Genomic DNA, 17,825 nt, shown 5'->3' on the forward strand with positions numbered 1-17,825 from the left:
CCAAATGCAGAAATGTTCCACTTAATTGAAAAAAATGACACCAGTATCACTCTGCAGTGGAGTAAGCAAAAATACACTGGTTATTCACTTAATAGTGAATCTAAGTATACAGTTAAGATATTTGCTGCATCAGATGCTGATGGACCAGTAGTCTTTACAGTCTCCTCTCTCTATCCTGCCACTAAATACACATTCACTCTTTTCTCCGTATTTGAGAACGCCAGAAGCAGTGGAGTTCAACTGACCGTCATTACCGGTAAGAAAATCTACTTTACCTTCCTTTAAATTAAATAGAATGAAAATGGACTAAGAAAACAATATAACTCTAAAATGATGTTAGGTTTCACCCAGATAGAAAAATTTAAGATTTTGTAAAATAATAAATTTTTTAAAATTTTGAAAAAACATTCAGGGTTATGTACAGAAAATGTTAACTGTGGTGGACAGATCAGAGACCTGGTGTGTGTGGGACATGGTGTTGTATTTAAATGCATAGAAAGTGATCAAAAGGTGTGTGACAAACGCTAAATTTGGCCCCTTATTTAGAGCATTACATAGGTAAATATTTTGTGTATCCATTCATTTTTCCTGACCTGCTTAATCTCTTTCTGGGGGTCACAGGCCTGTCAGGCAAAGGCAGGGTACACCCTGAACAAGTCACTAGTTTGTCGCAGGGCCACACAATCACACACAAACATACATTCTCACACACAATCACACCTCGATGCTCTATATGTGAGACTGATCTCCACAGTTGGATTTGAGCCATTTCTTATTCTCTGATTTGATAGTGTAAGGCAGTTTCAGTGACATAAGATGACCCCCTATTAATCTAGCCACAGGGGTTGCAAGCCAGTTGCCTCTGTGCCGGTCCCAAGCCCGGATAAATAGAGAGGGTTGCGTCAGGAAGGGCATCCGGCGTAAAAATTGCCAAAATAACCATGCGAATCATCCACAACACTTTAGACATACCGGATCGGTCGAGGCCCGGTTTAACAACGACCGCCACTGATGCTGTTAACCTACAGGGTGTCGGTGGAAATTTGACTACTGTTGGTCGAAGAAAGAGGGGAGGCAGAAGGGTCCGTGGCCAGAGAGAGAAGGGAAAAGGCAGGAACATAGGTTTGAGAATAGGGACTCTTAACGTTGGCACAATGACAGGGAAAGGCAGAGAGCTGGCAGACATGATGGAGAGAAGGAAGGTAGATGTACTGTGTGTGCAGGAGACAAGGTGGAAGGGCAGCAAGGCACGTAGTATTGGAGGAGGATACAAACTGTTCTATCATGGTGTTGATAGGAAGAGAAACGGGGTAGGTGTGATTCTGAAGGGGGAGTTTGTAAACAGTGTTCTAGAGGTGAAAAGAGTCTCAGACAGGATGATGAGCCTAAAGTTAGAAATTGAAGGGGTGATGGTGAATGTAGTCAGTGGGTATGCGCCACAGGTTGGCTGTGAGTTAGAAGTGAAGGAGAGATTCTGGAGTGAGTTGGATGAGGTCATAGAGAGTATCCCCAGAGGAGAGAGAGTTGTTATTGGAGCAGACTTTAATGGGCATGTTGGTGAGGGCAACAGAGGTGATGAGGAGGTGATGGGCAGGTTTGGTGTGATGGAAAGGAATCTGGAGGGACAGATGGTGGTGGACTTTGCGAAGAGGATGGAAATGGCTGTAGTCAACACTTACTTCCAGAAGAGAGAGGAACATAGAGTGACATACAGAAGTGGAGGTAGGAGTACTCAGGTGGACTACATCCTATGCAGACGAGGTCATTTGAGAGAGGTTATTGACTGCAAAGTGGTGGTAGGAGAGAGTGTAGCCAGACAGCACCGCATGGTGGTGTGTAAGATGACTCTGGAGGTCAGGAAGAAGAAGAGAGGGAAAACAGAAAAGAAGACCAAGTGGTGGAAGCTACAGGCAGAAGTTGAGACAGGTCCTGAGTGGTCAGGATGAGCTTCCAGATGACTGGGAAACTACAGCAGAAATTATCAGGGAAACAGGTAGGAAGGTGCTAGGTGTGTCATCTGGAAAGAGGAAAGACGGTAAAGACACTTGGTGGTGGAATGAGGAAGTACAGGACTGCGTCCAGAGGAAGAGGTTGGCTAAAAGGAAGTGGGATGTAGAAAGGACTGAGGAAGGTAGACAGGAGTACAAGGAAGCGCAGCGTAGAGTGAAGAGAGAGGTGGCAAAGGCCAAACAGAAGGCTTACGATGAGCTATATGACAGGTTAGACACAAAGGAAGGAGAAAAGGACTTGTACAGGCTAGCCAGACAGAGAGACAGAGATGGGAAGGACGTGCAACAGATAAGGGTGATTAAGGACAGAGATGGAAAGGTGCTAACAACCCAGGAGAGTGTACAGAAAAGATGGAAGGAGTATTTTGAGGAGCTGATGAACGAGGAAAATGACAGGGAAAGAAGGGAGGAAGATGTGGTTGTTGTGGAGCAGGAAGTAGCAGAGATTGGAAAGGATGAGGTTAGGAAGGCTCTGAAAAGGATGAAGAGCAGAAAAGGCCGTTGATCCTGATGACGTACCTGTGGAGGTATGGAAGTGCTTAGGAGAGACAGCAGTGGAATTTCTAACGAGGTTGTTCAATAGGATTTTAGAGAGTGAGAAGATGCCTGAGGAATGGAGGAGAAGCGTTCTGGTTCCGATCTTTAAGAACAAGGGTGACACGCAGAACTGCAGCAACTATAGAGGAATAAAGTTGATGAGCCACACAATGAAGCTGTGGGAAAGAGTAGTGGAAGCCAGGCTTAGGAAGAAGGTGGAGATTTGTGAGCAGCAGTATGGTTTCATGCCCCGTAAGAGCACCACTGATGCCATTTTTGCTTTGAGAATGTTGATGGAAAAGTACAGAGAAGGTCAGAAGGAGCTGCATTGTGTGTTCGTAGATTTAGAGAAGGCGTATGACAGGGTGCCGAGGGAGGAGCTGTGGTACTGTATGAGGTCGTCTGGAGTGGCAGAGAAGTATGTCAGAGTAGTTCAGGACATGTATGAGAGAAGTATGACGGTGGTGAGATGTGCTGTAGGTCAGACAGAGGAGTTCAAGGTGGAGGTGGGACTACACCAAGGATCAGCTTTGAGTCCTTTTTTGTTTGCTATGCTGATGGACAGGCTGACAGACGAGGTAAGACAGGAATCTCCCTGGACAATGATGTTTGCGGATGACATTGTAATTTGCAGTGAGAGTAGAGAGCAGGTGGAGGAACAGCTAGAGAGGTGGAGGTTTGCTCTGGAAAGAAGAGGCATGAAGGTCAGTCGTAGTAAGACAGAATACATGTGTCTGAAAGAGAGGGATCAAGGTAGAAGCGTTAGGTTACAGGGGGCTGAGGTGAAGAAGGTGCAGGAGTTTAAGTACTTGGGGTCAACAGTTCAGTGTGATGGGGAGTGTGGAAAAGAGGTGAAGAGGCGAGTGCAGGCAGGTTGGAGCGGGTGGAGGAAAGTGTCAGGAGTGTTGTGTGACAGAAGAGTGCCAGCAAGACTCAAAGGAAAGGTGTACAAGACAGTGGTGAGACCAGCTCTGCTCTATGGGTTAGAGACGGTAGCAGTGAGACAGAGACAAGAGGCTGAGATGGAGGTAGCGGAGATGAAGATGTTGAGGTTCTCCTTAGGAGTGACCAGGTTAGACAGAATAAGGAACGAGTACATCAGAGGGACGGCTCATGTTGCCTGTGTTAGCGACAAAGTCAGAGAAGCCAGACTGAGATGGTTTGGACATGTTCAGAGGAGGGATAGTGGATATATTGGTAGAAGGATGTTGGAGATGGAGCTGCCTGGCAGGAGGGCAAAAGGACGGCCAAAGAGGAGATACATGGATGTCTTAACAGAGGACATGAAGTTGGCTAATGTTAGGGTAGAAGATGTCCATGATAGAGTGAGGTGGAAAAGGATGATTCGCTGTGGCGACCCCTGATGGGAAAAGCCGAAAGAGAAAGAAGAAGATGACCCCCTATTCTTATTGGTTAAGGTTTTGTGATTGTTGAGTTCTGTTGATACTGAGGCCACAAGAGAATATAACGAAATCATTTTTCAACCTACTGAGTACGCCAAAAAAAGTCTATAGATGTACTAATTTCTTGTCTTTTTATTTCTCACATGCAAACAAAAAAGACCATCAAGCTCTACCTTGTGGAGAGACATTTTGTGCTCCTGACCTGAACTGCTTCATTAATAATGGAAGTGCTCAGTGTGTCGACCCCTGTGAGCACCACACTGCACTGGATGACTGGAGTTCACAATACAACCAGTACGGAAACTGTGATGGAAGTGTTGTCCCAGGAGGCTGGTACAGCTTTTATTTGGGACAAACCAGAGCTCACATCACTGAAACATGTGAAGAAAAATGTGGGAGGTATTACTTAAAACTGACAGAACCTCATCCCACTGAGTACAATCAAACTGTAACACTTCCAGTGTGTCATTCAGACTCTGTGAGCTGCTGCAACTATACTTGGTTTATTATTAAGGCCAAACTATGTTACGGAGACTTCTACGTCTACAAACTTTTTGATGAACGTCGATGTTATTATCCATACTGTGCAGGTAAGGTGTTTACTAATCTGTCATCATTAAAGTTGTACACTTCCTGCTACTCTCAATGCTGCTGGAATTAGACTTAACTTTTTTGCTGGCTGCTCAACCAAATGGTTGAGCAGAATTTAAAACATAGATAGTGTATTATTCAACTAAGGCAATAAGCAGTATATTATTTATATATATATTTTTCTTTCTCTGGTTGTTAAAGACCCACTCCAACAAAAAGGGTGTTTTTGGTGTTTCCTACATGTGCTTGTATGTTTCTCATTATGGACGACTTATGTGAAAGAATTTAAGCTTAAAAATACATTTCTGAGTGTTTTTTTAAAAAATCCTTTGAATCAGGACCAGATGTAAAATGCAGTTTAAAAAGCCTTCATGTTTAACGCAAAAATGCGATAAGCGGGCCAAAGTCTCCCCGCTCTGCTCCATTCCAATGTGGCCTTTTGTAGACAAAAAGATACATTAATGTCTTTGTTTGCAACGTCTAAGCTGGAAACTGGTTAAAAAATGTATTGCTGGATAGCACGCATATTGCTCGCAAGTTTTGAGCAGCACTAATGTTAGCTTGAAGTTCTGAGTGGGTCCTAAGCTAGCAGGGGAGAGTTTAGACAAAGGGATGATGGGAAATAAGTAAAGGCTTACTTCTGCGCCAACAGGTGAATTTCTGGTAAACTCCTGCTGCTCTGCAGAAACTATGTCCAAGGAAGCCACACAGGGTTTTTTCTATGTTGCCTAAAAAAGGCCCTATTAAAATTAAAAGATCCCTGGAAAATAATTTTTAATACATCAAAAAATGATTGGAGTGGGACTTTAAAGAAGTATAATATATTGTAAATGATCATGTGAAACAATTAAAAAAAAATCTTTTTTTCACACACTATGTTCTAATTAATGCCTATTTTGCAGTTCCAAATCAGAGTTTTCGAGTATCAGGACAAACTAAGACCAGCATCACTCTGCAGTGGGATAACGTAAACAACAACAATGTCAGCTTCATCTTAAAGTTTAATGGAACAGAGACCAACATCAGTGGACCAAATGGAGATGGACCCGTTTTTTACACAATCACATCCTTGACTGCTGGAACTAAATATACATTCACTATCTTCCCTGTGCTTGAGAACGTCAGAGGCAAAGCAACCAGTATTACTGCAGTTACTGGTAAGACGACTAATATATGTATGGAAGTTAAGTGACAACCCTTTGACTTAACCAGAAGGGGGACACAAAGTAATGGCGTCATTAGCAAGTGTCATGTCCAGATATGTGTAGGGGATTCAATTAAAGTCCATTCAATTCCGTTTTATTTATAAAGCCCAATATTACAAACATAGTTTCTCAATGGGTTTTATACAGTTAATTGTATAATAAACATAAAATCATAAAGAACATGAAGTCATAGAATTCAATAGGTATTGGCTAAACAGACTAAACTAAACTGAGCATCATTGCCCTTAGACCAGGGTTGTCAAACTCATTTTAGTTTGGGGGCCACATTCAACCCGATCTCAAGAGGGCCGAACCAGTAGCGTAAAGGCAAAATAACAGCTTGTTTTTGTTTTTTTACTCAATTGAAAAACATGCCTCAACCAACATGGTAGCCTATCATTTCTTATCACACATTCACTCACAGTGGATGGATGGATGGATGGATGGATGGATGGATGGATGGATGGATGGATGGATGGATGGATGAATGGATGGATCACACGATGGATCTCAAATAAAATTAATTTCACTTACAGACTGAATATTTTAAATCAGAAACTGAAGCAATCCTGATAATAAATTCAAGAGGGGCTGTAGAAAAAAATGAAACACCTGCCTAAAATGTAAACATCCCAACGATGACAAAATTATACTAAATTAAACTTGCAAAAATTTGTGAAGATAAGACTTTGGAGTTAACCTCCTTTCTCTCCTGAAACTTCACCAGACTGTCAATATCAGGATTCAAATCCTGTGCAGCAACACATTTACTGTCATTCAAGTGTGCAGAACACAATGAAATGTCCATTATTATTATCATTCATTATTATAAGAATCTTTTCCTGGTCGCTGCCTGAATTTTGTGGCAACACCTGCCTTCTTCCTGGCCTGTGATGGAGCGCCATCAGTGACCAAAATTACTTCATGTGACCAGTTCACTCCAACATCGTCCAGCACAGTAACTAGAGAGCTGACTATGTCAACAGCTGTTGTTGTGTCCATCAACTCAAGAAACTCCACTGTGACGTCTCTTTAACACCTCTAATAAATATTCAGTTATATGTGATGTTGGTGTTTTCATCAACAGTGACTGATAATACAATAAATGACTGGATTCCTTCATATGGTGCCCATGTTTCCTCAGAGATGTTGTATCTAGAGTCGTAATTCTTGACAAGACTCATGTTTAAGGTCATCTGCTTTTTGGGAACAAGACTTCTGCAGCCTTCTGCATTTTTCAATAAGTTCACCATCAGAAAATGGTTCGGATGTTTGCTCCAACTTGTTTGCAATAAGGTAGCTAGCTTTCACTGCTCCATCACTGACGTCATGCTGCAGTAAATCCAGATGGTTATTTATTGGTCCAGCTAATGGTCCAGCTAATTTTTTTTTCTTACTTGCATCTGTGAAACGTTTCTTTGTGGTGAGTCTCATAGTGGAGCTGAATGTTATATTCTTTCAGCACTGCAACCTGTTGATGACATTCCAAGCATGCAGGTTTGCATTCAGCTCCGTGAACAAATAAAATGCTTTGCATTTTCCTGGAAAGCTCAGCACTTCACTTCAACCTTTTTTTGTTCTTTTTGACAACATTTTGGTCACTAGGGTGTCACTACTAATCATTCTGATAGCAACGTAACAATGGTGAGGCTCACAGGGAACCAAACTACTGCCTACCTAGACACAGAGCTGTTAGGTTTCATTCTTGGCACATGCAGAGTTATGTTGTTTCACCTGCTTTTCCTTTGCTCCCCCTAGTGGCGGAGTTGCGCATTTCGGTTATTTCTTTAAAAAATCATAACTCACCACAGGAATGGACTAGAAACCTGCTTTCTTCTTTAAACATCCTTATGATTTTTACACTTCGTGTGTGGGCCGGACTAAACCACCTGGCAGCCCGTATGACACCCCTGCCTTAGACCCTCCTTCTCTGTAAGGAAAAACTATTTAAAAAAAGAAGCCTCAGGGGTGTCCACATGAAGGAGGGATCCTCTCCCAGGACTGACAGGTGATGTACCAGAACTCTTATAGAAGAATTGGCCTATCTAAGTCTACAACTACATGTTTAAATGGTCCTGATGAGTTTCATCCATTTGGGTGGGGGGACGGCTGGGGGCACGAGACTAGCTGGGGGGAGGGTCCACAACCAGGTGTAGGCTTGATCGTGCTTGTAATGGATAGATTATGTTTTAGGTGCACAAACAAAGGGGCATGGTTGGTTTTAAAACTTTGCAAATAACTGAAAAATAAAAAGTAGTTGTAGGATTTTTCTATAAAAGAAAAGTAATGTGACTTGGAACAATAGAGAGAGAAGAGGATTATATTTGTCTTATTGACCAGAGGATTTAAACTATCTGTATTTTAATCTACTTAAATATTTAGATTAAAACAACATAAAAAATAAACAAATAAGTACTTTAGGGTAAGTTATGATCTACATTTTGTCTTTTGTTCTTTCAGCTCCTCAGAATCCCCAAAATCTCAGGCAATCAACACAGAATGAGAGCAGCATCACTCTGCAGTGGAACATAAAAATTTTAACTACTGTTGTTTTTTCTGTTTTTTTTGTTTCATCACTGTTTCACAAAAAAAATCCTCAACAACCAAAGGGCCTAGTAAGTCAACTGTTAATTTGAACATTTCTTTTCACTGTGTCCCTCATTTAAACTATTTTTGTCCTAAAAAGATCTTTTATGTTTGTGAATCAGACTACGTAGTTGGACTGGACATGGAACTTGAATCTGTTGGTGAGATGACAGAAGCTGAAATGCAGAGCGTCATTGAAGAGGTAACACTCCTACAAACTTTTAATAAAAATGCAAACAACAGATCTCAATAGATATACATTTACCTATTGTATATCACTTTATGCACTATTAATATTCAAATTGTGTGTCCATGTGTGTTTTTTTTGTGTAGTTTCTGCAAACATATGGAATTTCACCAAATTCGTTATAATACTGTTTCTGTTTTCTTCAAGATTCATTTCTACCTTTTCTAATGATATGTAAAGCCTCCTTATAGCATGATTACATGATTTATTTGCAACTTTACAATGTTTTAGTTTTGTTTTAACATTTTTATGTATTGCATTCATTTATAAATTCCTTTAAAAATAATAATTTAGTGTAAAATCTAACCACATAACACACAAAAGAACAACTTTATCACTATAAATGTATTTTTCTATGCATTTTATTTACTTCTTGATTATCCAGTGGATCAGAAATATTCCACTATACCTAAATAAGGATTTCTTAGTCTGAATATTAAGATAACCTTTTTCCTCTAAAGCCCATCTCCAGTCATCTAGATCTAAAAGTGTTTCCAGTGGTCTTTAATGCTGTTTTTGCAAGAGCAACAAAAAAATATGTCATTTTCTAGGACATAGTTTCTGCAGAGCTGCAGGAGTTCATAAAAAGTTGCCCTCTGAGTTGTGGGTTTTGAGACTTTTGGCTGAGTGTAAGCCAGCACATTTTCCCATGATCTCTTTGTTTACACTCTGTCCCGCTATCTTCCAGATGACACTTTTTTTTTTTACCAGCTATCCAGCTGTAAAGTTTGAATGCAGATGGCAGCTCAGACGAGGAAAACTAAGACGTTCATGGATCTCTTTGTGTGCAATTGAATACATTGGAATGGAGCAGAGCAGGGAGCTTGTGGCCTTTTCAGTTCTAGTGTTTGTGTAACAACTGCAAGTTTTTTCAAACAGCTTTTTTTTTTCATCTGCTACTATTTCATTATGATTTGTGAAACAAATACTCAGGAATGCAGTTTTAATCTTAATTTTTTATTTTGCTCTCCATCATGAAAAATGCTACAAGTATTTGTTAAAAACACCATTATCATTGGAGTGACTCTTTAAATACATTTATTCTTCATGTGGGTTTAGTTTTTTTTTTTATGAATGTAAATCTGCTGAATTGTGGAGTTTTAATTACTTTCAAATAAAAATATCTTACAAAGACAAATTTAACTTTCTCGTTCTTCATTTTAGCTCTTCACAGTTTCATTGCTTGGTTAGATACAAATTGTGTAACTGAACAAGAATTATATTTATTGTGTATATAAATAACTATGTTCAGTTCAAACCAACTTGTAGCTCGACCTAAACAACTGAATATTGTTTATTACATTTGAACAGCACTACAATAATGCTATGTATTTGTAAATAGAATAAGTAAAGACTTAGTCATTCAGGATGGCTCCAAAGCAGAACATATTTTTAAATGGCTCACCTGGATATCATTTTATTTTTTTATTTATAAATGTATTTATTTGTTTGAAGTTCAGATGAAACTTTTTTAGCTACATACATTTAAGGTGAAGTTTCTCTTACATTTAACTGATATCAAAGCTGCAAAGACCATAAAGAAGAACATAGCTGATGTCAGAAGGCTAAAAATGACTGTAGATTCAATTAGAAAATCAACATTGAGTGGAGATTCTTCATATTTTGTCATGTAGTTAAATATTGTGGTGTATTGCAAAGTGAAACTGTTGAAGTCTGTGGGCAGGACCACACCCCCACCTCCTGAAACCCACCCCTCCATAACTATACAGGTGTAGTACAATAACTAGAGATAATCACACATTTTTGTTTCATTGTCTGGAAAAAAAATTAAAAAATAAGTTAAAGTCCAGATATTTGTTTAACACAATTGGCAGTAAGTAAAAAGTGTTCTTTGCATTTTAGCCATCCACTGAAGAGCAGTGACCTCCAAAACCATTTATGACTTCACCCACCCCAATGTAGCCCCTAATGCTGAGTGTCAAGTAGGCTGGATAAGGCTCCCTGGGTTGGTTTTGTTCTTCATTCATTACTAATAAAGTTTATTGAAGAAGAGCCCATTTTTGGATGTTTTGCTTTGACTGACTGCAAAAATTACAGTTTTAATCTTATTAAAAAATGATTCAGTGTTGGACTTTCATTCAAAAACATGAAGTAATAATTAATGGAAGGCTGAACACATCTTTATTGAGACTGAGAGACTTCTAAAACTTAAAGAAGATAAGGAAGACTTTTATACCAGAGTCGCAGAGGTTTTTGTTCAGAAGGAGAGAGGCATACACTTCATTTACGAGTAAAGGTTTGACCAGTGTTTGTGTGTGCAATGGCCGACTTAGCAGTATGGGGGCCCCAGACGAACAAAAAAATGGGGTCCTCTGCAGCGGTTGTTTTTTAATCCTTAATAGGAGGTAACAATAGTTAACAGTATTTTTATTCTGTGTTTTTCTGTCTTCCAGCACTTTTGGAGGTTTGGTAACAAGTGTCTCACGTTCTCTTTGCCGTTTTCCTCTTTCCACAGCCCTTCAAATCACTTTGCTTCATTTTACCACTTTTTAAAAATTCTTTTGAATCATCAAAAGTAATGTAATTATGGTCTTCCAGCCCAAACCTGATCCAAAGACCACCTGTTTTCCTGCCTCAATCTGTCTCTTCAGTGCAGCTTCACGTCAGATCTGAGCACTAAATAAATGAAATACATGTCCTATCATTTAGAAAAGGAGGATTTGGAATAAAAATGTCTAGAATGTTAAAAAAAAAAAGCTTTACCATGTTAGCACACCCTGACTAAACAGTCAGCCTTACATAACGAATCTCTCGTGCTGCAGAGCTCACAGCCTGCACTGAAATTAAAGAGGAAATACGCAAAGTAGTTATATTGAGGATAAAAATGTTTAATATGATTAGAACATAGAATTCATATAAATCTATCATCACAAAGAAACACATATCTAATGTCAGAGGACTAATAAATTATTGAGAAATCAACATTGAGTGGAATTTACTCATTGGAATGCAGTCTAATCTTGTAAGGCAATGCAAAGGAACGCAGATAACCCTTTTGCTATCCTAGGCACTTTAACATTGGAAGTTGGGTCATCTAGACCCACTAGACAGTGCGCTGAACCTGTATTTCTTCAATGATTTGTGATCTTCACTGGTGTCCATGTATTACATGAAATCCTCTTCACCTTTATCCACCTTTGTCATGCTAAGTTGAACTGGGCTGTGCAGCGTCATCACAGACCGCTCTGGACGGTTCATCACTGGCGTGGAAACCCGACTTGCAGGGACAGATGCTGCAGATGACGGCGGGTGCTCGTACCATCAGGGAGATGATTTTGCACTTACTCCTCCCTTGTCCAGAGTTGCCCCCAGGATGTGAATTTGTTGCTTCATCTCAGCCATCTCTCGCTCCATGGTGTAACTCTCCATGGTGTAGCAGCATCTGCTAAGGATCCCACTTCTGACTCCAATGTAACGACCCAGCTGGTACGCCACTGTAGCCAAGCTGCTAATAAGCGGCTTCATTAGAGAGCTGCCCGTGCCCCATAAACTGCACGACCCCGGACAGTTTCAGTGAGGAAGAAATAGGCAGAGAAGCAAAGTCTCCTTTTCAGCATCAACGCCCACTTATTCAAGCATACACAAACAGCCAAACAGCATGGAGGTCACTTCTGCTTCCATCCCTCTCACTTATGGTTTTCAGACCAAGATTCCCCACTTCCCATGAGTCTTAGGGGCTAAAGGCGGGGCTAAACCCCCAGGTCGCTACCTTATTTTAATTGATCACTCAACTACAAAAACCGTCAGGACTCATTTCCCATAAAGTATTGTTTTGTAGTCATGCAGACGGCTTGCGTTCAGCAAAGTACTAAATGTCCAGCTGCGTTCGCGTAGGTTGGGGACTTGATCCCGCCCCTTTCTTGTGATATTTTTGTGATGATTGACAGGTGATGTTGGAGCAAAAACGTACGTCACACACCAGGGGGGTATTCCAGGAAGCATGTTTAAACTAGCCTGACTTTGAGCCTGAACTCTGGCTGAAATCCGCCTGAACTTGCTTACTCTGGGTATGTTGGTTCCAAAAGACCGGATATGAGTTGGCGTAATTACGCTCGACTTGGTAACCTTGGGGATAATGCTCGTGCACAGCAGGTACATAAAGACATTCTCAATAGATTGCCGATTTCTGGAGTCACCATGGAAACGCGTGGAGAAAAAAAAAAGAAAGCGGGACACTTGAGGCGGAAGTGAGACGGAGTCTGAGATTTTAATGACGGCGGATAAAGATTATAAGTCCATCAAAAAAGTAACACGGCTGCATTATCAAAAAAGAGTTTCTGCTTAGAGAAAAATAACAAAGTTTCTGATCCTGTTTCCATTTTCCTTGAGACACACACACATATATATATATATATATATATATATATATATATATATATATATATATATATATATATATATATATATATATATATAATAAAAACTCAATAATTGTTTATCCAACTCAAATTTACGTATTTATCTAACTAAATGTCACATTACTCCATTAATCTTTTTTCAATCTTAATTACTTATATTTCTTGAACTCTCATATGTTTAAGTTTGAGCCGGCAGATATGCTCATTTTTTTAACAATAAAAGGAATATAGAATTTTCCATCATTGACATTAACAAACATTACATGTAGGGGTGTTATATAAACTCTTCATCCTCTCCTTCACTCTCACTCATGGTGCAGAGACGTAAGCATAGTAGGACAAAATAACTCGGCAAAACACCGCAAAACAGAGTAAAACAGCTATACAAGTACACACATTCTGTCAAAAACCCACACTTAAACCCAAATCCATCCAGACAGGCAAAGGGAATGATATCCCAGAATCCCTTGCGGTGCCGATCTAACGGCAGCACCAAAGTTACACCTACTTAATTGAATTAATTTGAATGAAAGTAAAATAACTGTCTGAAAACTACGTGTTATTTTTAAGGTGACCTAAAAAAATTATTTATCTTTACTGAAGCAAATAATGAAGTTGGATCAAAGTAAAAATGTTTATCTTTCCAACATCCATGCGTGGTCTTATCACCCTGTCATGTTGGAAAAAGTATTATCTGAACTTCTTCATCCACTAAATCATCTTCAAACGGACACGCCATGCTGCTTCACCTCTCTGTAAACAAACTAAGCTTCAACTAAACCTGCTCCGGACCAGGTTATGTTCAGAGCATGAGTTGCCATGTTAACTTGACCTACCCTGAAACATACCTCCATTTCTGGAACCGAAAGCTGTGGTTATCAACTTCCTTAGCCTCAAACTTATCGTGGGAGCCAGCATAACCTGCTTTCTGGAATACCCCCCTGGTGATCTGCGCAGCATTGCGTCCACCTGGATGATCTCAAACACACTTATTGTGCATCTTGGCTGTACTTATTTGGTGTCACCAACATGAATTTCCATCCGTCTTTGAGCCTCTTTGATCTCAGGAATCAATTGTTCTGATCTCCAGTGGTTCTTTTACGAACCCCAGTTTGAACGCAACTATGAAAATAGGAGTGGCTGACCGGCTGCTCTACAATAACTTGTAACCGGTGTTTAAATGTGGAAAAAGCCATAAGAAAGAAAATCCAAAACGAAACAAAATCAGAACTGGCAAATTCCCATTTGCATGTGTTCATTTATAGTTACAACGTCAAATCTGTTATTACAACTGCTCAAATGTGCTTCTGCGTGTGCTCGAATCTCCTGGCCCAAATCACAAGTGCCCTACAACTGCGCTCTGAATTCTGACACATTCCTTGCGAGAAACTTGTGTTAAAACTGATCTGCGTCCGATAATGGAACGGGGGGGAGTGAGGGTTAGAGGAGGGGGGAGTCAACCAATCAGAGTGCAGCACTCAGAGGACTTGGTAAAGTTAGAAAGAGCTTCACAGATTTGGACTTCCTGCTTCAGTAACTCTTCTGATAAATGTTCAAATGTGACAGCAAGTATCTCAGTCATTTTGTATTAACATAGAGAGTGAATTCCAAATGCCTTTCTTAAGAAAAAGAATGTTTTTTCTGCACTTTAATGAGAATGGTTCGCTTCCAGCAGACATGCAGACACAGCAACGAGAAGGCAGCTAAGGGACCGTCAACAAAGTGCAACCTCTGTGAAAACATCATTCTGTAAAAATCAATCTCTCAAAAATGAATATATGTCTACACTTATATGAGCTGGTAATGAAGATTGTCAGCATATCCATGCTACAATCAATATTTTGTTAGAAATTCCATCTTTAAAATATTTTATATAGTGTTTCACATTTTAAGAGATATGATTCATAATAAAGGTGCTCAATAGTTCTAAAGATACTGAAGCTATTGTCACCAAACTTTCTGTAGTGACTAATCATGACCCTTTTGTCTTACTACAGCAATGATCACGTCAGAAAATTACATTGTTAGCTTCAGTATCTTAATTGAGAATTTTTGAGCAAAAATGATACATAATTACAATTTTAAAAATTCTTAAAATCTTTGTTGTACTAGGACAATATGGAGCGCGGAGCGGAGAGGCAAGGAGGAGACGCGCCTCTCATCCGGCAGCCGCGCTCCAGGGCTGAAAGGAGAGGCGAGGAATCCGCTGGGCGAGGGCGGAGCGCGGCTGCTACAGCCCCAGCTGATTAATAAAGTTGATCTAATTTAATACATTTTTTCAAATGTTAATACATATGATTTATAATAAAGGTGCTCAATAGCCCTGAGCGCAGTGATGTTATTGTCACCAAATTTTCTGTACAACTTATCATGACCCTATTGTCCTGCTACAACAAAGCTGATTTTCCTGCTGACAGCCGTCTCGCTGCATGTCTGCATTTACAGCCGGAAGAGATAATTTCTTATTAAAATGCAGGGAATAACTGACTTTTTTCTTTAGAAATGCATTTGTAGTTCATTCTCTGTGTAAATACAAAAGGATTGAGATACTTGTTGTCACATTTGAACGTTTATCAGAAGAGTTTTTGAAGGAGGAAGTCCGAATCTGTGAAGACTTTTTTAACTTTACCAATTCGTCTTAGTGCTGCACTCTGATTGGTTGACTCCCCCGTCCTCTACCCCCCCCCCCTTGTTCCATTTTCAGACGCAGATCAGTTCTGACACAAGTTTCTCGCAAGGAATGTGTCAGAAAGAAGTCAGAGCGCAGTTGTAGTGCACTTGTGATTTCATTTGGCCGCAAACATGTTGATTCACTTTATTTCATTCCATTGGGGGTCTTAACCAATTTTTTCCAAAAGATTTTCATGCTGGCACCTAAACATGGTTAAGTGTCTTGTGTAGAGACACACTGAACCAAAGCCATGACTATCAGCAAACAACAGCTGCCCCACCCACTGTTTAAGTCATTTCTGACGGCAAAGGTCAGGTCACCAGATGTGGGCGTGGCAAGTGAAACTGAACTTACTTTGTGGTAAATGAGTTTGTTCATAATTTAACTAGATTTTTATTTTATATTATATTATATTATATCATTTTAGTAACTTAGAAATAAGAATAGAACACTAATCTTAAGAAGAAAATTACTAGAAAGTAGTAAAAAGTTTCTTTTCATTTAATAAGTCATTTTTATATAACAATAAATCTTTTAATAAGATATGTAAAACTAGAAACAAGGAGCTCCACACAAGTATTAAAAAACGAAAAAAAAAAAAGCTAAAACAACGTTAGAATAACTTCAAATTGAATGTTATGACCAAGTAATAAGAATTTCTTTTGCTATTTCTAAGCAAATAATTTTTTTTACTGACCTAATTGTAGATCATTTCGATTACATGGACAAAAAAACTAGATTAATCAGTGAAAATAACTAATTTTAGAACAAAATTAGACCGTCATCTTAGTTAAAACAACTTAAAAGCTTGGAGTGCTCTAAAATGGGATAAAGCTCTCTAAACATTGAAGTCTGTGTCTGCAAGTTGATGTCTACCTGGACCCCAAAACAGCCCACCCTTGGCTGGCGGTGTCCCATGATGGAAGGCGAGTGCAGGACAGAGAGATGGACAATGCGGACACCAAGACGCACATCTACTTGTTTGCAGAGACCCCGTTCACAGAGGCCATGTATCCTTTTTTTAACCCAGAAATGAGTTACAACGGCACCAATAAGTCACCGCTCATCATCCACCCTGCCAGTGTGGTCTACAGCAGCAGGGATTTGGAGGATATCACCATACGAAGAGCATATAGATTCATATGGTGTCAATTCAGCACCTAATATTGCGCATCAAAACCGTAAAATCGCAAATCAAAACCTCAAATCTGCGTAACTTGAAAACCAAAACCCACAATTTGCAACCAAAATATGTAACCTGAAGCACAATCATATTTCTCAGCTGCCGATTTGTTTTCTCACCATCTGAAGCCAGCGGTTGGTTCTCAAAGGTGGAGGTATGCAGGGAGTTAAGTGGTTTGAGGGACACCTTTGAGTTTCTATATAAAAAGAGAGGCTGGGTAATGTGAGCTGGACTTTGGACAGTAAGCAGGATGGTGCAAGCAGATGGGTGATATTGAGAAGACGCTTGCAGAAAAAGGAGCAACAGGCAAACAATTTCCTTGTGGAGATGACAAGAGCAACGAATTAGAAGAACTGGTTTTAACGTGGATTATTGAGTAATGACTGAAAGGTGTACATGTCTTCAGGAAAGTAATATGCATGATAGCAATAAGGATTTTTGTATGGGGGTTGATGCTTCAAAGAGAAAAGAAACATTTTCTAATCATAACATAATAGGTACAACTCATCTTTAAATAAATCCTGAAATGTTCATCTGGTGGTGTTGTCGGCATTTTGTGACACACAAAATGAACCCATTAGCCATCACCATTCTGTCTTTGATGGAATAAACGCCGGTGTCCAATAGAAAGTAAGCATGTATCTGATAAACAAAGTTATTATTAAACATGATGGTCAAGCAGATTATTACTGCATTCTAAATACAAGAGGGGTCAGGGAGTATCTCATTTTCACTTCATGTTTACTTTTCAATTCAACTATAACTTAGCTAAACTGGATTAAGATATAAAGCAGCTGGCAAATCATTTCAAATTTAACTTTTTTTTAAGTATATTTATTTGGTGTTTAGGCAATTGTGGTAGGGACGCAATAATGCGATGGCCGATCACTACGAAGTTTTAACCGGGCGTTAGATAACAAGTGGGATGACAGCGCCATCATTAGCTGTCCCAAATGTCAAACGGCGTTCCACGGCCACCCAGAATTTTGCAAAAACTCTTTTGCCAAAGAAATA

General features: G+C 39.6%; 1 protein-coding gene across 1 annotated transcript; it reads left to right on the top strand.

Moving 5' to 3' along the window:
- On the top strand, positions 1 to 6,867 carry LOC144987169 (uncharacterized). Its single transcript, XM_078936246.1, has 3 exons — positions 1 to 256; positions 4,108 to 4,539; positions 5,443 to 6,867. The coding sequence occupies exons 1-3, from the start codon at positions 13 to 15 to the stop codon at positions 5,730 to 5,732; spliced, it is 966 nt and encodes a 321-aa protein (XP_078792372.1). The 5' UTR covers positions 1 to 12; the 3' UTR covers positions 5,733 to 6,867.
- The last annotated feature ends 10,958 nt before the right edge of the window (positions 6,868 to 17,825 follow it).

The sequence above is a fragment of the Oryzias latipes genome, chromosome 18, assembly GCF_053564925.1.
Source record: "Oryzias latipes strain Hd-rR chromosome 18, Olatipes_Hd-rR_3.1".
Classification (NCBI taxonomy): domain Eukaryota; kingdom Metazoa; phylum Chordata; class Actinopteri; order Beloniformes; family Adrianichthyidae; genus Oryzias; species Oryzias latipes.

Excerpts from the sequence above, each read along its gene's own strand:
- LOC144987169 (XM_078936246.1), top strand. The coding sequence starts at position 13 with ATGTTCCACTTAATTGAAAAAAATGACACCAGTATCACTCTGCAGTGG. Across the intron at positions 257-4,107 it reads TCAACTGACCGTCATTACCG|ACCATCAAGCTCTACCTTGT; the intron begins GTAAGAAAATCT and ends CAAACAAAAAAG. Across the intron at positions 4,540-5,442 it reads TTATTATCCATACTGTGCAG|TTCCAAATCAGAGTTTTCGA; the intron begins GTAAGGTGTTTA and ends CCTATTTTGCAG.